Source organism: Nelumbo nucifera, chromosome 1, assembly GCF_055504915.1.
Source record: "Nelumbo nucifera cultivar China Antique chromosome 1, China Antique-T2T, whole genome shotgun sequence".
Taxonomy (NCBI): Eukaryota; Viridiplantae; Streptophyta; class Magnoliopsida; order Proteales; family Nelumbonaceae; genus Nelumbo; species Nelumbo nucifera.
In genome coordinates, this window is record NC_142649.1 from 129,826,150 (window position 1) to 129,849,399 (window position 23,250).

The 23,250-nt window shown below is 41.1% G+C and overlaps 1 protein-coding gene across 1 annotated transcript in view; it reads right to left on the bottom strand.

Annotated features, from left to right (window-relative positions):
* Nucleotides 1-1,458: 1,458 nt before the first annotated feature.
* LOC109114119 (uncharacterized) overlaps nt 1,459-23,250 on the bottom strand; it is a 33,989-nt gene continuing 12,197 nt past the window's right edge. The window contains exons 3-4 of the mRNA XM_019196261.2: nt 1,940-2,381; nt 1,459-1,824 (exon numbers count right to left, since the gene is read on the bottom strand). Of these exons, the coding sequence (XP_019051806.2) occupies nt 1,792-1,824; nt 1,940-2,381 (475 nt within the window). The 3' untranslated portion in view covers nt 1,459-1,791. The remainder of the gene's footprint in view (nt 1,825-1,939; nt 2,382-23,250) is intronic.

The following is a 23,250-nucleotide window of genomic DNA, read 5'->3' on the forward strand; positions in this document are numbered from 1 at the left end:
TAGTGTTAAAAACTGATATTGTAGAACGGTCATCACAAAATATAATCGCTTCTAAAACTGCTGTTGTATGGCACCTTTAACTAAAACCGTTGATAAAAGTTTATTTCTCATTTGATTTTTTTATGAATGCTATTACAAAAAATAATAATAATAATAATTTCACATGTTCCTGTATGATAAAACCTATACAAACTTATACAAAATATTCATAGTAATCTTTGTTCAATACACACTTCTAGTAATTTTTTTTTCATCACCAAAAGAGAAAAGAGAATTAACGAAATTATCCTCATTGTATCTGAATAGTTGATTATATGCACGTGCATCATACTCAAGACCTTCGCTTTGGATCATAAACTTCGATCTATCGTGTTCAACAAAAATGAATACATAAGGATTGATGTCAATAATTAGATATATAAATTAAATAATGTAAGATTCTTATATGCATTATACATTACCATTGATTTAACCATGCGATATGAGATTCAAGTGCATCTCCAAAAGTTACCATATTACCACATTTTCTCAACAAAACTAAATCATTAATCATTACTGATTTTAAGGATATTTCACACCATCCATGACCAAGTGCTTCATCACACACCACCTTTTTAGGATCTTCACGAACAAATATACCTCTTGCCACATCTTTCTTATCATATCCTAGGTAAAGGAGATTCATAGGTTTGAATGCCTGCACATTAAATCATTTTAGGATTATAATCATATTTTTCAAAAGAAATAATATTTATTATATTATACTAAGAATACCTCATCCAAATTTTCATTTGCACATCGAATGGATTGATTGTTACCCATACGTAAAGGAATGCATCCAACTCGTATTTCCTAACGGTTAAAAGTATAGATATTAAATATTGTTTACTTATAATAAATTAGTATTCTACCTCATGTGGGGTTATCACTACATTATAGCTACTCGTAGAGGAATGCATTTGGTGTAGAGAATTTAAAGGAACATTTTCAACATTTTGGACCTAAATTACAATAAAGTATCATTATCATATATAATCAATCCAGTTGTTATATATATAATTATTTAGTTATTGTAAGAAACAATACTTGTCTACCTAGCACAAGATTCCTTAATTCAAAAACAATTTGTAACCATATCCTTCATTTTGCCCTCTAAGTTACTGATTTTATCTTTTAATTATCAATTTTCAATCTCCATTTCAATATTTGAGACAGGTCTCCTTGGTTCAGGTCCCCATAAATCTGTTGGAGTTAAACCTAATCCCATCAAGCGCACTCGATCACGCCTTTCTAGCTTACCGATGATTTGAGCAAAAATATCATCTTGGGCGATAACACTTCTCTCTGAGGATTCTTCATTATTTTGTTGAGAGGATGCAAGCTCATCGATCTTTGACTACAATATATTAATTAAACAATATAATTTATAAAATTATATGCAAGCTCATCGATCTTTGCGAATCTGTGCTAAACTTTTTGTTCATACACAGTGGTTTACTTTCTTCAAAGCACAATTATTTTTGTTTACTTTGTTAAATGTCTAATAAAGAAAAGTAAAAAAAGCAATATATTAGTATGTTTAAATAAGAAATCATTTTTAATGAATTTAATTTGCATACCTAAAAATTTTTCAGATTGCCACATTTGAAACAAATTTACCCACTATTCTTTAACAACACGATCCATTGGAGGAGTAAGTTGTTCTGCTATTGGAACCCCAGGCTTATAAAAATCTCGATATAGAATACATTTCCATTACTTCCATATTGCATTTAGGTCCTTTAAACACCATTATTTACGATCATCTGAAACATCAAACCTATCCTGCATTGCATATGTAAGAATGAGATTTTATATATCATAATTCATCACACATATTTGGTTATTTGAAAAATGTTAAAATCCAAAATACAAATAGTGAATAAATTGAAAAGAATACCTTGATAAAACCCCAAGCACGATCTTTAGTTGTATTCAATACTTTCTTCCAACTATCCACATCGATAGGTACAATATTTCCATTACGTGCTATTGTGCCAATAAACTGAGACAACTTTCCATCTTCTGGTTGACCATACTTATTAAAAGATACATAAATACACTCATTATCATTCATTTTATACACATCTTTACGAAAAGTGGGGCCTCTTGTTTTCTTGTGTTGTGAGGACTCTATTTGTGGGGGTAATTGGTCTTCAATTTCCTCCTGAGAACGATGAGAGGGCATAGGGTCTACTTGGGGTTGAGAAGCTTGAGGGTGTTGCAAATGAGATTGCTGTGGTTGTTGTGTTTCAGTCTCTTGTTCTTCAACTTCCCTATCTAATTGAGAATTTGGGACTTGCTGCACTCGATTTGTTTGAGATCGTTTTCTTTTTGGTGCCCTAAAAATCCAAGGGAATCAAAATAAGATGGTGCAACAAAGAAAGCCCATCTATGGTGTGGCCCTCAATATTCAGTCTTTCTTGAGGTAAGCTGGAACTGTGATATTATTTGCCAATACTCGGTCTTTCTTGAGGTGTGTCCCTAAATGCTAGACTGATAAGATCAAGTAAGGAATAAATAATTTACAGGACTATATGACAAAAAACGAATGAATTCTGGGAAGATGACAAAAAGGAAGGAATAATTTACAGGACTATATGAGATTTCAAAGAATACAGATAAGAGTTGCAGTATGACTAAAGATATGCTGCAATTGAAAGGAAAGCATAAATGCATACAAGCAAAAGCTTAAATGGAATAGAATATGCAATCTAAACATTCTTAACTTACAGTCTATGTGAAAAGCAAGGTGATATCTGCAGCAGTATCTACTGGATTGAATAACTAGAGAGATAAAAGAAAGTGTAAAGGAAACAGGTATGCTGGACTAGTTGAGGTGTTGGCTCTGCTATGGCTAACTAATTAAGCATAAATGCATACAAGCAAAAGCTTAAATTGAATAGAATATGCAATCTAAACAATCTTAAGTTACAGTCTACGTGAAAAGCAAGGTGATATCTACAGCAGTATCTACTGGATTGAATAACTAAAGAGATAAAAGAAAGTGTAAAGCAAACAGGTATGCAAGACTAGTTGAGGTGTTGGCTCTGCTATGGCTAACTAATTATGTAAACCAAACCAATTCAGGTAAGGTATTTTACCAGAGTTCCCTTAAGAATATGGATATGCCCCCAAAATATCTATTATGAAATTGACCAAAGTACACTCACTTATAAAGATTGACATTGAATATATAGCAAAGAGACTTAAAGGTTTCAAACCATGCTGAAACAAGGTTATCCAGTTTAGCTCAATATTATCATTTCCCAGCCTCTGCCAAGAGGAGCTCCAGGAAGTTAACAAGTTACTTAACAGGGAAATGGAGGTTAGAGTAGGCATCAGGAAGTTTGGCCCGTCCTATTTTAGCAATGATAATCTGGACTCTGATGATGCCATGCATGTTCAGAATGCATCTTCATTCAAACCAAAAATTTATGCAGGAAACAGCACCAATAGTCACGGTTCCAGTCCACATCTTTCTTCCAATGATCTTATATCATCTTTATACAGTCAGGTTGAACATCCTTCAACTGTTGATACTACTAAAGAACCATTGGAAAATGGATTTAATTCAGCCCAAATGGGCATGAATTCACAATTAGTGAATGGGCGAGGTGATGGTATGATTTCACAATTATTGAATGTACAAGATGATGGCATGAATTCACATTTAGTGAATGAACAAGATGATTTCAACAAGAATTCCTGCAAGTTTAAAGATGCCTTCTCATAAACTAGAGTTGGAGATCAAAGTTGCAGATTTAGGATCATAGACACAGATGAAAAATTACCATGGTAAGTTATTATATACATATGAATTCATATATACATACATAATCCAGGTTGTCTACTGACCTTCCCTAAATGACTTAAAAACCTTTAACATAGTAAGTTAGTTTGCAGCTCAAAAGGATTCTCCAAATTCCTTTCCCAGTCCTTTATCTAAGGGAACAAACCAGCTCAAAAGAAATAGCCACATTTTCAAAATAAGCCTTCTTGTGTAGGCATCATATGGGTTATATAATTAAAAAATGGATAGATATTATCAACTGGACATCCCATTAGAAGGTTGGACAGTATGAATCAGCTGCAGGACCCTTCTTCAGGGCAGAAATAGGTGTAGGGAGGAAAACAACATAACTGCTTAAAAGATGGGCATCAATATAACTTTATCCATATGAATGAAAATTTAAACTATTTGGTCAGTTGGATTAAGTGGTTTATATCATTGAGCATCTCTAAACAAGTCACCTTGATTTTGTACAGCACGAAGAGGCGGCTCTATGCATTTCCAAATTCCAATAATTAATATGACCCAGAAATAAATTGATAAAAGTAATACTCACAATTTAACAATGGATATGTTATTAAAGATGTTAGACAGTTTTGTATGCCCTTAGCTTCAATCAGAATGATGTACATTATGAGTTTATTGTAAATGAATAAAAGTACATATTTGATTCATGTTCCCTTGGTATGTTTCTGTGTAATACCCTTAAACTGGACACTTAATGAGACTCGTGTTAGTTTAGAATGTTCACAGGCAGTGGGTCGGTCTAGGGTGAGACCCAAGGCACATGCAGTGTAGGATTAATTGAATCTTTGAACCAGACCAGATTTTCAGTATTGCCCTGGACCTTGGAGATTAATGGGCAAAACTGGAAAGTTACACCCGACCCCTAGACTCGATTATGATACTGCACTAGGTGTCGGATTGGGTTGTCTTTGATGTACCAATCAGTGAGATCCTTAGCGGGGGTCAAAACCTGGGTATGTTGGGACAGTCTGAGAATTCATTTGAGTGGGTGATCATAGTGACAGGTATAATCTTCTCCTATTACTTCTCCGTATCAGGTATAATCTTCTCCTATTACTTTTGGTTCAGATCTGGTTCAGTTCATGGTTCAAGATTGATCCCTGAAAATATGATTTTCTAAATAGGGAACGTGATTCCCAGTTGAAAGGGAGAGAAAAATTTTTGAAATTCGCCCATTTATTCCACAAGATTTGGGCGTCCATACGATGGATCTCTCATCCCTTCAGTGGTATCAGAGCCATGGTTCAAATCTTGAACCAATTCTTTTCAGATTTGAACCTGCACAAATGGGCAGAAGGCGTTCTACCCAATTTGCGTAGATAAGGGTTTTTGGGAAATTGTTCCCAAAATTATGGGCGAATAATCTAAAATTAATTTTTATATAAATCTGATTATTATTTAGAATTGTTCTTTATAATTTTCTTGATTTATGGGCTGTTCGTACAAGAGAAGATCGAAATCTTGATTTGCGTAGGGAACCTGTGATTTTGCAGTTTTTGGATTACTTTATTACATTTGGTCTGTCAAATAATTTTTTTTATTTTTAGACTGAATGTATAGGTATTCGATCTAATGTAATTATTAATAGAAATTAGGATTTCTATTTATTTTAATTTGGATCAAAGATGGCGACGCAGAAAAGGATAACTCACAGAGGAGGAGATTTCGCAGATGGGAGAATCACTATCTGCGATTTGCAGTTTGTGAAACCGCAACCTGTGATCTAACATTTGTTTTGCAGGAAGGATTGTGCGAACAGCCCTGGTAGACTGATTCTTGATTGTTCTTTTATCAGAATTTAATTTCAGATTATTTTCTTGAATTAAAGATTTAATTGAAGATCAAACCCTAGACCCATTCGAACCAAGATTGGTTCAAATTGTTTGGACCGAATCTAGGGTTTAATCAAGGCTGAAAGTCAGCCCTATTTTTCCCACTAATGGGCCTGAGGATTGATGTTTAATTAAATGGTTAATTCGGCCCAACCTGTAAAGGCCCAGTTTTAAATAATTAAAACTGCTAAAAGCCCACTTAACTCTTAAAGCTATATGGGTCGAACCTTTCAACCCTAATTTGGCCCATATACCTAGATAATATTAATGGTTAATATTATGGATTTAAAATGGGCTTCAAATGGACTTTACAGATAATTAATTGATTGGATCAATTTATCCTTGCATGTGATGTATGGATGTGTGATGTGCTACGTACATGGGCCATAAGTGCTTGGCCCATGCTCAATCGACAGTGGCTCTTGCGCACACCATGGCTGAATGCACATCAATGCCATGGTGTCTCTTTTGGTCATTGGATGACCTCCCTCAGTGGTGGGCCCCACACCTCATGGAGAGGTTACATGCGGAACCCTAGACGATTTAGGCCCACCGAAATCTGGCTTTATGAAAGTCAGTGTGAGCCACTTTGGTTTGACCTAAATCAAACTAGGGTATAATTAACTGTTCCCTCCTGCTAATATGAGTGCATGTGATAGGGAGATTCATATGAAGTGGATGGCTTACGTGATGAGATAACAGCTGGAATTTCGAAGATCACATCCCTAGAAGGAGGCGTTCAAGACTTGGTAAGACGTTTTGATCTGTTGCTTCAGCAACAGACCTTGTCAGCTCCTTGTCTACAACTGACAATGCTCCTCCTGTATCCGCATCAAGTCGTGCGGCTGACAAAGGGAAGAGCGCAGCTTTCCCGACGTCTCCTTCAATGTCAGCCCCAGAACATACTCCTGATTCACTTCCTCGGAAGTTGGAGTTGCCTATTTTTGATGGGAAAAATCCAGACGGCTGTCTTTTTCGCGCGCTATTTTGAGATTAATGACTTGCTTCCGGCGAAACGTCTGCGGGTGGCAATGGTCTATTTAGAGGGTGATGCATTGGCGTGGTATTATTGGGAGGATGGTCGCGACCTTTTCGTAGTTGGGCTGAATTCAAGGAACTCCTCCTTGAACGTTTTCGATCAACTCAGGAGGGAAACTTGTAGGAGCAGCTTCTATCATTACGTCAATCCACTACTGTTAAGGAATACCGTTGCCAATTCGAGGTGCTCTCCGCCCCCTTACATGACCTACCAGAATCAGTCCTTGAAGCTGCCTTTGTTAATGGGTTGCGCCCAGATATACAGGTCGAACTCCGACAGATGGAACCCGTTGAGCTAATCAGAAAAATGGTTGTAGCCTAGAAAATTGAGGAGAAGAATCAGGCCTTATGGGCTTATCAATTAGGTTCATTCCCTCATGGGCCCACAACGTCCCTCTCTGGAACCCACTTTAACTCACGGGTTTCGCAAGTGACTACTTCTGCTGTCACTCGACCTACACGAGCCGCAATCCCTCCTTCATCAGCCCCTATTATTAAGGCCCCACCTCCTGCTTTCAAAAAGATGACCGACAAAGAGATGCAACAGAAACGAGCGAAGGGTCTATGCTTCCGTTGCGACGAGAAATACAACCCGGGACACCGTTGTGCTCAAAAATCACTTCAGGTTTTATGGGTTCAAGATGATGTGGAGGAAATCACTTCTGATGCATCTATTTTGGACTGCACTTCCGGGGACACTAAAATTGCTCCGGCTCCAAAATCAGCCACTCTTTGTGCTTTGTCTCTTGTTGGGTTGTGTGCGGAAAATTCCCTTAAGGTGCATGGACGCATTTTGTCACGCGAGGTGGTCATATTGGTAGACTTGGGTGCATCTCACAACTTTATCTCCGAAACTTTAGTCGAAGAATTGAAATTACCCCGCACCCCGACACACGAATTCGGAGTTTAGATGGGAAATGGTGATGAGGTAAGAACCTCCGGAGTCTGCTGACAGGTTTGCCTAAACTTACCCGAATTGGATGTCATCACTGATTCTTTCCTTTAAAGTTGGGCTCTACGAATGTCATTCTTGGTTTTCCTTGGTTAGCATCCCTCGGGGACTTAGTGATGAATTGGGGCAACATGTCTATGAAGCTCAATTTGGGAGGTGTCCGGGTGAAGTTGCAGGGCGGTCCTTCTCTCTGTTCTTCTCGGGTATCTTTGCATGCTATGATGCGTAACTTACAACATGAGGGACAAGGGGTTTTGTTAGAATTAAAACAATTGCAGATAGTGGATTCTCCGTTGAACTCTGTCTTGCCTACATCCCCGCCAATTTCTGCGTTACTAGATGAGTACAAAGATGTTTTTGACATGCCTTCGGGCTTACCCCCTACACGGGCTACGGAGCATGCTATTATCTTGGAGGAGGGCACTTCTCCTATCTCTGTCCGTCCTTACAGATATCCTCAATTCCAGAAAGATGAAATTGGACGTCTTATCTCTGAGATGCTGGTTGTGGGTATTATTAAGCCGAGTACAAGCCCCTACTCGAGCCCGGTCCATTTAGTCAAGAAGAAAGACGGAAGTTGGCGTTTTTTGTGCGGATTACAGAGCCCTTAAACATGCTACGGTTCCAGATAAGTTCCCCATTCCGGTCATCGAAGAACTTCTCGATGAGCTCCATGGTGCTTCTATTTTCAGCAAAATTGATCTTAAATCGGGCTACCACCAGATTTGGGTCCGTAGTGAGGACATTCCCAAGACTGCATTTCGCACCCACGAGGGCCATTACGAATTCCTTGTCATGCCCTTCGGTCTCACCAATGCGCCATCGACCTTCCAGTCATTAATGAATAGTCATTAATGAATAGTCATTAATGAATACTGTATTCCATGATTTCCTTTGTCGCTTTATGCTGGTATTTTTTTATGATATTCTGGTTTATAGTGCTTCCGAAGCTGCCCATTTGGATCACCTTCGACAGGTCTTCTCTGTGTTGCGTGCCCACCGTCTCTTTGCCAACTCAAAGAAATGTATCTTTGCTCAGCCTAGCATTGAGTACCTGGGTCATATTATTAGCGTGGCTGGTGTTACTGCCAATCCTTCTAAAATCCAGGCCATGGTTGACTGGCCTCAACCATCTTCACTTAAAGCTCTTCCTAGTTTTCTGGGACTTACAGGCTATTATTGTCGTTTTGTGCATAACTATAGTAAAATAGCATGGCCATTGACACAACAGCTTAAAAAGGATGCTTTCTCATGGAATGCGGAGGCTGAGAATGCATTTCAGGAGTTGACACAGGCTATGACGACTGTACCGGTGTTGGCCCTTCTAGATTTTTCCCAGCCCTTCTTGATCGAGACAGATGCATCCGGTGTAGGTCTCGGGGCGATATTAATACAGAATAATCGGCCTATAGCTTTTTATAGCCACAAGCTTAGCCCGTCCGCACAATCAAAATCTGTCTACGAGCGGGAATTAATGGCCATTGTCTTTGCTATTAAAAAATGCCGCCCCTATCTTCTTGGAGGACGCTTTATTGTTCGGACCGACCAGCGGAGTCTCAAGTATCTATTGGAGCAACGGATTGTCGAAGGTGAGCATCATAAGTGGCTTCTTAAGCTTATGAATTATGACTTTGAGATTCAGTACAAACCGGGTGTCAATAATACCATGGCTGACGCCCTATCCAAAGTTCCTGCTGAAATGCACTTAAACTCTCTTACAATACCTATTTTTCTTGATTTTGATGACCTTAAGGAGCAAGCATACCATACAGCAGGATCCGGATGCCTATCCCGCCTATTCTTTAGTTGGAGAACACCTACGTTATCATGGTAAATTGGTTCTGTCGGCTTCTTCCCCATTTATTCCCCTCTTACTTGAGGAATTTCATTTGGGAGTTGTGGGAGGACACACGAGTATTTGCCGGACATATAGGCGCATAGCAGCTGAATTTTACTGGCGGGGGGGGGGATAAAGCGTTCTGTCCAGGAGTTTGTGCAGGCCTGCGATGTGCGTACCTGAACAAATCTAGGAGGACATTGCTATGGACTTTATTGAGGCTCTTCCTAAATCAAAGGGGTTTGATACAATTATGGTGGTGGTCGATCGTCTCTCCAAGTATGCCCATTTTATCCCTCTGTCATCCTTTCTCAGCTCTCACGGTTGTTCAGGCCTTCCTGCACAACATAGTCCGTTTACATGGCATTCCCCGCTTGATTGTATCTGATCGTGATAAAGTCTTTATGAGCTTCTTTTGGCGCGAGCTTTTTACCTTGCAGGGTTCAGAATTGCGTCGTATTTTGGCTTACCATCCTCAGACAGATGGACAATCGAAGGTGGTTAATTGCTGTTCGGAGACTTATTTGAGGTGCTTTGCGGCTGATTCCCCCTACCACTGGTCTTCTTGGATATCGTGGGCAGAATACAGCTATAATACCTCTTTTCACACTGCTGCTGGCATGACACCTTTCAAGGTGGTTTATGGGCGTGATCCTCCTCCATTAATCCGCTATGAGCTTGGCTCTACGGCTAATGCTGATGTTGAAGCTGTTCTCCTTCAACGAGATGCTATACTTAGGGAGTTGCGTGCTCATCTACACCGGGCACAACAAAAGATGAAAGACTCGGCTGATGTGAACCGCCGTGATGTTAATTTTGAGGTTGGGGATTCGGTGTATGTACGAGTGCGACCTTATCGCCAGCAATCTCTAGCTCGTCGAGCCAATGAAAAGCTTGCCCCTCGATTTTATTGACCATTTGCTATTGTGGAAAGAATTGGCACTGTCGCTTATAAACTTCAACTTCCTCCAGAGGCAAGGATTCACCCTGTTTTTCATGTCTCGCAACTCAAGAAGGCAATTGGCAATCATATCTCTTCTCCCGTGATTCCTTCCACTCTGTCAGCTGATATAGAAATGCTGGTGGAACCTGCGGGCGTTCGGGGGGTGCGTCCATCCACTATGCCTAGAGTTACTAGTTCGGAAGTGCTTATCCATTGGCAGGACCTGCCTGATTTTGAAGATTCATGGGAGCCTTTTGACTTACTTCGCGACCAATTTCCTCATTTCAACCTTGAGGACAAGGTTAGACTTTGGGCAGCGGGTAATGATAGGCCCCCAATTAATTTTACATATGCCAGGAAGGGGAAAGGTCAGCTTGCGGAAATAATTGAACATGGGGGAATTTATGGCTGGAGGGAATAAGGAGAGTTTTTGTGGAATTTATAGCTTGTCAGTTAAGAATAGGAAGAGTGTAGGGCATTTAGCATTTATAGCTTGTTAGTTGGAAATAAGAAGAGTGGGGCATTTATAATTCGGCCAGCTGGGCATTTATTATGGAAGGCAGTTATGTTGTAAGATGTGTATAAGAAGGGGCTTTGGGGGATGGAGGAGACAGACTTTTGCTGAGTAAAGAATTCTGTGAATACTTGGGAGAGCCGGCGGTCTCTCGAAGAACCGACCCACTGTAAGTGATCTTCTTTTCTTCTGAATAACTACCAGTTCCCTGTTGACATTCTAGTCGTGTGGATTCTGCTGTGAGTCTGCAAATTGCGTGTCAAGTTTCTGGGTCTTATCAGAGCAATATTTTTGGTTTCTAGACTGAACATCTCATCTAGGATTCTATGAGGTTTCCTAGAACAGCTAACTGTGTTGCAGATTTATTGGCCAGACATAAGGTTGATAGTAATGCTGCATTTTTCTGTGTTTTAAGGGTGGAAATAAGAGTTTTAGCTGTAAAAGGGCAAAAAATGTAACTGAAACCTATAGAATATATATTTAAAAATTTTCCACCTCTTTTACAGAGACACAAAGGAGACTTGAGTAAAAACAAATTTATTAGAACAAGAAGAAGAATTAAGAAGATAATGGTATTGAGAGAACACTGACCAAAAACTAAAAGTGCCTCTCTCTATTAGACTATAAATACAAGCAGAAACTCTGCACATCATCTTTTTTTTATCCACAATTGTTAATTTTATTAATGTAAATCAAAGTTATACAGTGTGCTTTAGTAAAGTACCATCATCCTAATTCCTAAATGTTCTAGAAATTTCTTCCCAAATTATACAACATGCATCAGTCTACACGTCCTCTATTATAATATCCAATATGGACTAGAAATCTCTTTCTCTAAAAGTGGCTGTTCTATGCCGTCTCATCCTCCTAATGAAATCCTTCCTGCAGATCCATGTAGAAACCAACAATGGTGTAGTAAATTTCACATTTCACTGCCATTAGTCTTTACTGTTAAACCAGAAATATGTAAAGACCTCCCCTCTTTTATAAGTTCTGACACTTTTTCTTATATTCCTATGCTCTAGACTCTTCCTAATGCAATATCACTTCAGTCATCACTTTTCAAGTTTAGTAACATGTTCATTCAATTACGGATGAAATAAGATTTCTAGTGCACATGTTCATTCATGGAGCCCAGAAATGCACATATTCATTCATCCAAGTGCAGAAGCACAAGGGTGAAGTAAGATTTCTAGCAATGTTAGTGTAAAAAAAAAAAGAAAAGAAAAGAAAAAACAGTACCAGATAACAGAGCATGCTTTTGATGCCTTGATGCCCTTTTCTCATGCATGAAATAGAGTTCAAGCTTGGATAATTGGTAACTATGGTTCATGTCATCACTTCTCTTCAGGTTCTCCAATCAAGGATACATCAACAAGAGTATATTTATTATTTGTAATACAAAGAATAAATTGAATTCTATGGAAGAAAGGCTGAAGACAAATAAATAGATGATGCTGAAGAATCACATTTGTTTGTCAACAATAAATGTCAATAAATGGATTAAGTAAAATGAAGTAAATAACTGTTTGCTAGAATTAACACATTTGCTTTTCAATAACAAATTTCAACAAAAAGATTAAGTAATACTAGGTAAATATTTGTTTGCTAGAACTCGAATATATTTAACCCTGTAATTTAGAAGACTTTAGACAGCTTAGATGCTTTAGCTATTAGGTTATATGCTGCCAAGGATTTTTTTATCAGTAAAACAGAAGAATCTTTTATTGAGATAGAAAGAAGAATTTACATTAGTATTCAGTTGTTATATGCTACCACTGCTATTAGGTTATAAGGCCCTAATTCAATCCCTTCTTGCACAATCGCCCTACTACATAACAGGTCTTAATTACTAGATCAAATGTACAACCAGCTTTTTTTAAGAAGTTTAAAACCAGAGGTACTTCATCCAAAATCCGGGTAAGTAAATTCAGACACACAGAACCTTGTAACTCCCCCTCCCCCCCAACACACACACAACCAAGAACACAAAAAAGAAACATACATCAACACACAGTACTACGAAATAAATAAACAAAGCACAAAAAAGAATTAAAAAAAAAAAGATCTCCACAGCGATAGCAATGAACAACATACACTTATAACTTTATAAGAAACAATAACAAACATAGAAAGGAATACCTAATAAGATCACCACTCAATGTTCAACTACCTAGAAGAAGTGGGGTACCAAGAGCCATACCAACTGACTTGTTCAAATGTGCACAAGAATGAATTTGATTTTTTAGAGTGTTATCCCTCACCCAGAGGCCTTCCCAGAAATTGATTTTATTATTAGAACATAAGTCATACCTAATAGTAATATATCTCAGGAACAACGGTAACAGACCTGCAATGGGATTTCCAAAGAGAATCTAAAGTAGTTCTTGTAGACAGTTCAGGGTCCCAGCCATTAGAATCCCTTCCATGATTCTCCTTATAACCAAATGCCACAGTTTATCCACGTCAATGGGATATCTCCAAAGTCACTTTCCCAAAAGTGCCAAGTTCTTTAATCTCAAATTCCCCAAACCCAGACATCCATCCTTCTTTCTTCTACAAACCAAATCCCAATTGACAAGATGGTCATTTGTATGTGATTGTATTTTGTAAGTGAAGTTTGAAAGACTAGCTTCGTTAGTTCAGTAACTGTATTTATTTAAGGAGTGTCTTCTAAGTGTCTTTAACTATACAAGTAAATAGTAATTCCTAGATTAAAATAATTCTTGTTCAGGAAGAGATATTGAACTCTCCTACAAGTTGAAATATCTTGCTGTTCAGGTAAATGTGTCTGGTCTGTTTTGATGTTAGTTTTGTTTGTGCATTTTACTGCAGTATGAAATTTCCATTTTTTGATTGCATGACTTAACTAGTATGGCTTCTGGGTTGCAGTATACCCCTGCAATTGATATTTGGAGCATAGGCTGCATATTCGCTGAGGTATTAACAGGGAAGCCTCTATTTCCTAGTAAAAATATTGTTCATCAGTTGGATTTGATGATAGATTTGCTTGGAACACCTTCCATGGATACCATCTCACAGGTATGGCATGACTTTTATTTCATCAAATGAATTTCATATTTGAATCATATCAATGAAGTATAGCGTAGCTTTTGCACTGTACTCAGGTCCGCAATGAGAAGGCAAGGAGATACTTAACCAGCATGAGGAAAAAACAGCCTGTGCCATTTGCGCAGATGTTTCCAAATGCAGATCCTTTAGCACTCAAACTGTTGGAATGATTGTTAGCATTTGATCCAAAAGACGACCTACTGCCAAATAGGTTTGTATCATGGGATGGTTACAGGGACTCCATCAGTTAGAATATTGCACAAATTATAGGAGCTTTTGTTTGTTTCATACATAGGATATCCGTGAAAGAAAGGCTAGTTGTTAGCTTCAGTAATTAGATCTTATAGTCAAATGTTTTATACTTTTTATTTTGTCTGGGTTAGAACCATTCTGCTGAAGCATGACATCTCTTCACATGCATCTTAGTATCTCACATATTAGTTTCATGAACATCGACCTCAACAATGCATATGGAAACACCAGTCATATAATGGAGCTGGGGCTTATTTGATGTAGGCCATATCTTAGTAATTCTGCTTTTGAGTCATTTGAGTGAAAGTGTTTCCACTATGGCACTGCTTGTTGTGTGGGTCTTCCAGTCATTAGCTGATCATTACTTTAAAGGCCTGACAAAAGTTGAGAGGCTCTGAAATGGGCTAGGCCCTCTGAATAAATTGTTCAAACTAGAGAAATAAGGGTTAGAATTTAGTTGGAAGAGAATTGATTCAGAGCTTGGCTTGGATGGGTTTCAACGACTAATAGACAACACCTTAAACACAAAAGAGGCACACGAACACTAATAAAGCAGAGCTGATCTGTCAATTTGTCCTTTCATATTAGGGTTAATTACACTGCAACCCAATGCAGAATTCTGAATCACAGCTCTCCATATCCACTAGTAGCCCCCCCTATAAACTGCATCCTACCCGTGGATTTGGCATCAATCCACAGTCAGGATTCATCCCCCAGTACGGTGGGGCTAAAAAATTCTGACCTGGACTAATCAGTCATTCTCCTTTCATATTATTTGGTTGATATGTTGCACACCTTACTAATAAAGCAGAGTTGATCTATACACCTTAACTAATAAATAAGAATCCAACAAATGGGAAAGACCATGATATACAAAGCCAAGCTAATTAGAAAAAAAAAAAACTAATAAATGGATAAGAAACAACTTACAAATAGATAGCGAAGAATAAACAAATTAAACAACGAAGTTGTTACTTACATCCTTTTCCAAAGCAACGTAGATGTCACAAAGCCCACACAAAATGCCTTATGAATATAATCAATCATATAAATTCACAACAATCAATATAAGTAAATAATATTAATGGTAGGATTAAAAATTGTAGTATCAGAAATGAAATCATTTAAAGGAACGTAGATATCTTAATATCTCTAAATACCGATGAATTCCAGCCATTCTAGGTCTGACTTAAATTTGTTGAATATAGTTATGCTTGAAAAAGTTTGAAGGCTTGTGCCTTTAAAGCCCTAAAAGCACAAAACCCAGTTTTGAGGTTCTATAATTTTTTGAGACTTAAAAGTGTTGATACTTACATAAGTATCAAGTCCTATCGCAGACCATACACTTACAAATGGCCCAAAAGTAATGTGTAGGGCCTGTAGGCCTACCCCCCTAGCCTACAATTATCATATTAATAGAGTAGCAGCCCTATAAAACATTATATTTAGAGGACATGTTAGACAAATGACTATTGTGTGGCTGGAAATTAAATGACCATGAATTTGACACATGAAATTTATGGTGGTCTCCCAAAATTTAAAAGTAAAAAAAAAAAAATTGCATAAATCATCTCACACTTCTATGAACATGGTTCTTCAAGGGATCTGTTGGAGAGATTTGAATCACCCACTTGGCCACCTAATGCAAGTGTGTATTTGTTTCAATTTACTTTTGAAGGTGGGGGTAGAGGAATGGGAGTAGGGAAGCTATGTTCATATTGGTTATAAATGGTTCTTCAAGGGATCCGTTAGAGAGATTGCTGGTGCTCAGGTCAACAGCCCCTTTGTGAGTTGTATCCTTACCTTTATGAAATTGCTTCCAACAAGGAAGGAACTATCTTTGAGCTCAATCAAGGGGCTGGAGAAATCTGAACAAATGGGAGGTTCCCCATTTATCGGATCTGTTGGGAAGGTTGCATGAGGCAGAGCTCAATCCAAGGGTTAAAGATGTTTGGTGGTGTGTTGGAGAGAAGAATGGGATTTTTTCAACCAAATCCTAATTTCATGCTTTGGTAGGTCCCTTTGTAAAAGGAAGGTGGGGCTTCGTGCTGGACAATGGGTGTTGCCTTTGTGGTGCGCATTTAAAATCAGTTCACTACCTTTCCTTTTGCTTCATTGTCCTTTCACCCATCAGATTTGGAGATGGGATTTAAAGGGGATGCCAAAACTTGCTGCTACTATTTGGAATGGACTTTGATTGTAATGGACTTTCCATTTGTTTGTCCATGAGTGTCCTAGAAACAAAGGTGGTGCTAGACATGGATGTCATCAAGGGTGTCAATTGACCGGTTTTGGATTGGACCCCATCCAGTCCAAAATCAATTTGGATGGATTGGACCAATCCGGTCCAAAATATTTATTAGATTGGATTGGAACTGGCCCGTCCATAACAAATATTGGATTGGGTTAGATTAAGCCAATATCTGGTCCATTGATATAAGATAAGAAATATATGTGTCAATGGACCAGGTTTGGGTTGAAATCAATTTAAATCAAAACGAATTTGAACAGATTGGACAGTCCAAACATTGAATTGGACCGATTCAAATTGGTCCAAAACATTCATTGGATTGGATTGGACCTGGTCCATTTATAATGGACTCACATTAGACTGGATCGGATTGGACCAAATCCAGCCCAATTGACACCCCTAGATGCCATCTATTGGACAGAATAATTCCCACTAATCCAGCATTCTAAAATTTTCTGTTTGATTTTTAACATGCTAAGAAAAAAAGTTCTATTCTATATAAAACCAATTAACCTAGACAAGTGGCTGCCTAATAAAATTGAATGAAAAGCACACAAAGAAAAATTAGTAAAATTGGGACACAAAGAAAATTGAATGAAAAGTTTTATTTTATATAAAACCAATTAACCTAGACAAGTGGTTGCCTACTAAAATTGAATGAAAAGCACACTGATGAAGGGGAATTTGGCCCGACCTCGTAACAGGGAGACACGTGGGCGTGACTCAACATAAGTGACAACGCAACATGATCAGATCGGCACGTGGACGTGACTCGACACAAGTAACAGATCAGTTTGCTACAAAGCAACCTCGGGAACCTTAATACCCCGAACTGAAGTCACCTCGATATCGAATCGCGACCAGGATAACGATATCAAATCCGCTATAGATCGAACCCGGACAAATGGACCACCTCGGTCAAGACTACCTCGGGACAAGTATACCTCGGTGCAAGGTCACACCAGGACCACCTCGGTCCCAAGGCACTTCGGTATTCATATCAGATCAGATCTAAAGAGCACGAGCTCGGGAAGCTCGCCACTAGTTGGCTCGCCACCAGGCAGCCCGACACCTTACAGGCAGCTCGCTACCTAGTCAGGCCGACTTCCGCGAGGAGCTCACCACCGTACTCCGCATTTTACAGGATTATGACTTATAACGGCTATATTAGCTCACCCACCCACTCCCTGGTTCAGACGGGTGCGGGCAATCTTACCGGTTGGTGGCATTTTACCCACCTAACACGCAAGCAAATCCCATCACAGCGAAGATCCAGCAACTGCTCCACCTACCCACGGGGACTCCAGTATATAAAGACTTCACCCCCCAGAGGTGAAGGTATGCTTTTATGCGTAATCTTTGCTCTCTAGCTCTCAAACTCATTATTATCATCTTCAACCTCTCTACTACTGCTACTGTGTGCTAACTTAGCCGTCGGAGTGTCCCCGCCGGGTAATCCACCCCAAGATCTCTGACTCCTCTCTTGCAGGTTACCCCAATTCTCGTCGTTGTTGGCATCCAGATCGTCTCCAACAAGGAGCAGCCGGATTATGCCACATCATTTGGCACCGTCTGTGGGAAATCGCTACTAAAAGCCCTTTTTCCGAAACCTCAAGTTCAAAATCAAACTCATGGCTTCCTCCAGCAACGCCAGACAGCATAACGAAGCGAACGTTTCTAGGGGCAACCTCAGTTCCCGTCCGCCTGCATAGGTCAGATCACCATACTGCTTATGCGGCTAGGGCCCCAGCGCTGACGATCCCCCAAGCAACTACACAAGTGAACACACCGCTCCCTCCTGTAGTCGATGCGACAATCATTGAACCCTCTATGGTTCTGTGGGATACGCTACAAAAGGCTAAGTTCTCATCTCCTGAACGACGAAGTTCTCTTCGTCCAAAAAGCTAAGTTCTCACTTTTTAGAAACTAAAGCTCTCGCTTTATAGTTTCCATTTTCTATGAACTCAAAGACTATGCAGGAAGCTAACAGACTAAGTAGCTCTACCGACTTTACTAACAATTCAGATAAAACCTCGTCAGTCCTCTTCGCTAGGTCCCCTCTACAAAGATGAGCTCTTCGTGGCTTCCGCGGGAGTTGACGGCCAACAGACTACATGGACGCCCTTGCTGGTCGAGCCTTCCAAGGCTCCCGTGCGAGCTAGCAACCTAAAGTTAGTAGTGCTGCCCCCGTTGGTCGAGCTCCCAGTAGCTTCTTGTAGGAGTGGGTGACTGGCATCATGAGGCAGATGTAGCCAGTCATAGCTCTAAGGCACCCACCTGGCGGCCTGCGCGCGGTCTGGTGGACTGGCCCAGGCGCGAACTGGTGAACTGATAAAAAACTTCCTCACCACCTAAGACCCAGTCGCCTCTTCGGCATGGGCAAGATCAAGGAGAGTAAGTCGCTCCCAACGCCTAAGGGCAAAAGCACCGAATTGGCAGAGACCTCGGCACCTAGTCAGCTCGACACCTCACAGGCAGCTCGACACCTCACAGGCAGCTCGGCACCTGGTCAGCCCGGCACCTCACAGGTAGCACGGCACCTAGTCAGCCCAACACCTCACTGACAGCTCGACACCTAGTCAGCCCGGCACCTCACAGGCAGCTCAGCACTTAGTCAGCCCGACACCTCACAGGCAACTCGGCACTTGGTCATCCCAGCACCTCACAGGCAGCTCGGCACTTCATAAGACCCTGTCGCCTCTTCGGCATGGGCAAAGTCTAGGAGTGGACTAACGAGTCACTCCCAAAGCCTAAGGGCCACAATACTACATAAGACCTAGTCGCCTCTTCGGCATGGGCAAAGTCCAGGAGAGTGGACTACAAGTCACTCCCAAAGCCTAAGGGCTAAAGTACCGAACTAGCGGGGACCTCGGCACCACATGAGACCTGGTGGCCTCGCTAGCATAGGCTAGTTGCTTCGAATACCTGAGGCATAGACAGCTCGGGCATAAGCCCTATGATATCTAGCCCACTACGGCACATAAGAGTAGGTCGGACTCGTAAGGGACAACCGGCATCCGAATAAGTAGCTTGTGCGCGGACAGGACGGGTATATGCCCCGCAATGTCGCTCACCTCGGTGTACGTTAAGTAGAGTTACCCCTACTAAGCCTTCGCAGATAGTTCGGGGTAACAAACACTTAGAAAATTTTCTATTACAATTATCCTTACTTATTGTCCAGATCGGTAGCTCGACAATTTGGGTAATCTGCACATTTGTTGCCTAGATCAGAAGTTACCTATACTTGGAATATTTTTTGCACAAGGATTTCTCAGAAATATTTGTATTTCACTCATGAAAGATGCAGGTACGTAGATTTTGTTCTGACCCGAGCTCAGTGGCTTCGGGGTGTACATCCATGATTCAAAAGCAAGAGAAAAAAGAAGAAAGAGCCAGAATCATGTAGAAGGACTGCCAACCACATCCGAAGGGTCCACTACTTCGACCTCGTCATCTCTCTCCCCCTCTAACGAGTTGGGCTCCTCGTTCGCTGCCTTGGCCACTCCGGGGGCTAAGCCCGACATCGTGATGGTGTTAGACAGTTTTTGTATGCCCTTAGCTTCAATCAGAATGATGTACATTATGAGTTTATTGTAAATGAATAAAGTACATATTTGATTCATGTTCATGTGGTGTGTTTCTGTGTAATACCCTTAAACTGGACACTTAATGAGACTCGTGTTAGTTTAGAATGTTCACAGGCAGTGGGTCGGTCTAGGGAGACCTATCCTGATAAGGCTGACACTGATATGCCACCAAGTCGGTTGGGGTGGCCTGTCTCAGCCGCCAGGGTGAGACCCAAGGCACATGCAGTGTAGGATTAATTGAATCTTTGAACCAGACCAGATTTCCAATATTGCCCTGGACCTTGGAGATTAATGGGCAAAACTGGAAAGTTACACCCGACCCCTAGACTCGATTATGATACTGCACTAGGTGTCGGATTGGGTTGTCTTTGATGTACCAATCAGTGAGATCCTTAGCGGGGGTCAAAACCTGGGTATGTTGGGACAGTCTGAGAATTCATCTGAGTGGGTGATCATAGTGATAGGATCAACCCCTTTGTCGGACAAAGGTAATGATCAGGGATGCACTCTCTCTGATAGAAACCAAGACTGCCGGCAGCCGATTTCAATCGTTGAGATTTGTTTTGCAAAATATATTTTATATGAGATATAAAAGTATATATATTATGGTTTCCAAAATGTTTGCGAAAGGTTTTAATTCCCGGGATCCATATAAGAAGAGAGTGCAACACTGTTCCTTGCAGCCAAGGGAGAGGTCCTCTCTTGTCGGGCAGTGTTTGATCATTATGGGCTGAGAGGTTAAGTGTAAGACCATTGAGGGTAATACCTGATGGGTTAATCTTGCATCTGCCCACAGTCCCTGGGTGTTACAAGGTGGCTTGGCCCAGGGACCACTTAGGGTAAGTGTTGGGCCCATAGAACCCATGTGATGGGTTTCAGGGGGTGCACTGTCCATAACGGTGTATTCGGCCAGGCCTTGTAATAAAGGCTGGGTCGAACCCATGTCGCTGATGTGTAGATCAATGTTTGGGTCCCATGCCATACAAGGAACCCCAACTGGGCAGCAGTTAGGAAGGCTAAGTGAGCACATAACCTTAATGGGCCTAAAGCCCATTTTGAACTGAGCTAATTTAATCAGTTAAATAAGGGGCGAATTCTGGGAATGGATTAGCAGATAGGATAGGGTCTTAACTCTATCCACTCAGAGAGCCCAGATCTAAATGTGATTCAGATCTGGAAACCTCCTAATGAGATTAGGAGAAGGCTGATCTAATCTACAGATAAGATAAGGGTTTACCCTTATCACCTAAAGGGATGTCTGATCCAAATATGATTTGGATCAGCAACACCTAATGGGATTAGGAGCTGATCCCTTTAAGGTTACAAAAGGAGGGGGCGGCAGCCTTTAGAAGACAGATATTCACATCCTCTTCAAAGCTGAAATCACAGAAGGAAGAATTAAGCAACCCTGCGAAATTCTTTCTTGCCGCCTCCTTCCTGTTGCCGCCTCACCTGCCAGTTCGATCTCCAGTTCAGTGGGAGAAATCAAGATTCGATCTTGACATCAGTTCCTTGTGAAGGGACTGATAGGAAGTTGTACTCACGTGCCTTCCTGCTACTTCTTGTGAAGGATTAGGTTCTTAGAGAGAATACTGCTGATTTTACTCCATCCTACACTACGCCATCTTCAGTGGGAGCAGTCTTTGGATCCTTCCTTGGGCGTGAACACCTTCGTTGGGGGATATTATTTCCCCGTATCAGTTATAATCCTCTCCTACTGCTTTTGTTCAAATCTGGTTCAATTTATGGTTCAAGATTGATCCTTGAAAATATGATTTTCTAAAATAGGGAATGCGATTCCCAGTTGAAGGGAGAGAATTTTTTTGAAATTTGCCCACCTTATTCCGCAAGATTTGGGCATCCATACGATGGATCTCTCATCCCTTCAGATGGCACCGAGGTCGAGATCGGGGAACTTTTGCCGAACCAGATACCTACACAACTTGAACCTAGAGTGGTAGGAGCTTGAACCATATTTGACCTAGAGAGCACGGAACTCCGAGGACTCCTTGAAGCGCTCAACGGCCTGGTTCCTTTCTTCTGTCCGCGCCTCCTGGATGGCGGTCTCAAAGATCTCGGTAGGCTCTCGAACCATGGCCTCAAGATTTTTTATTTCTCGTCGAAGCCGTGCCTTCTCCTCGGTCATCGTTGAGATCAGCTCCTTCTGCTTCGCATCCTCCTCGATCATCGTTGAGATCAACTCCTTTTGCTTTGCGATCTCCTCGGTCAGCTTGGAGATTTGTCCCTCCTAATCCAAGATCAGCTGCTTCTGGCACTCGGCTCCCTTCTTGGCCCGAAGTACCACGCCTCGAGCTAGGTCCAGCTCACAATGGAGTTTCCATACCTCCGCCTTGGCGTTCCAAGCCTCCGTCAAGCGGATCACGGACTGGCAGGCCATTGCGTGAAGAGCATAATTGACCTATCAAAAGAAAATTGAGGTAAGTAAAAAAAAAAAAAAAGGAGCGGAAATGAAGGCAGAATACTTACCACCATGCAGTGGTTGGAAGCAAATCCCAAGAGCCGGGCCAAAGACATATCAGCCCATCGCGCGACCTCATCCAAAAATATGGCATCCTTACTCTTGTGCACCGCGATCATGTGATCCATGATGCTCTCTTTCTCGCTCGCAGGGGCGCTCTCTGGCTTGGCAACTGATCCCCCTGATGCAGTCGAGTTCCCCGGTTCCTGAGGACGAGTATCCTCCTCGTGGCCCTCATCCACGACCACCTCGGGGCCCACTGTTCGGGCCTCTTCCCTAGGGGGCTCAGTGGAGACCGTCTCCACGGCCAGGACCTTAGTTGCTCCAGAGGTTGAAGGCCCGACTTCCAAGCGAAGTCTCTTCGCAGCCTTCCATTTCTTCCCCCTTTGGGAGCTTCTTAGGAGGCTCTCCACGTCGACCTCTAGCATTGTAATTGCAAAAATGGGACAGTTAGTTAAAAACTTAAAGAGCACTCTAAAATAAAAGAACTAAGGAGAAAACCTACCAGGAGGGCTCAAACCAACTCGCACAAGCTTCTCCTCGGCCAAGAAATCCTTCATCTCGAGGCCGAGGTTCCTCCACGAGTTGATGACTACCCTAGTTGCCGCATCCAAGCTCACCCTGGGATCCTTGA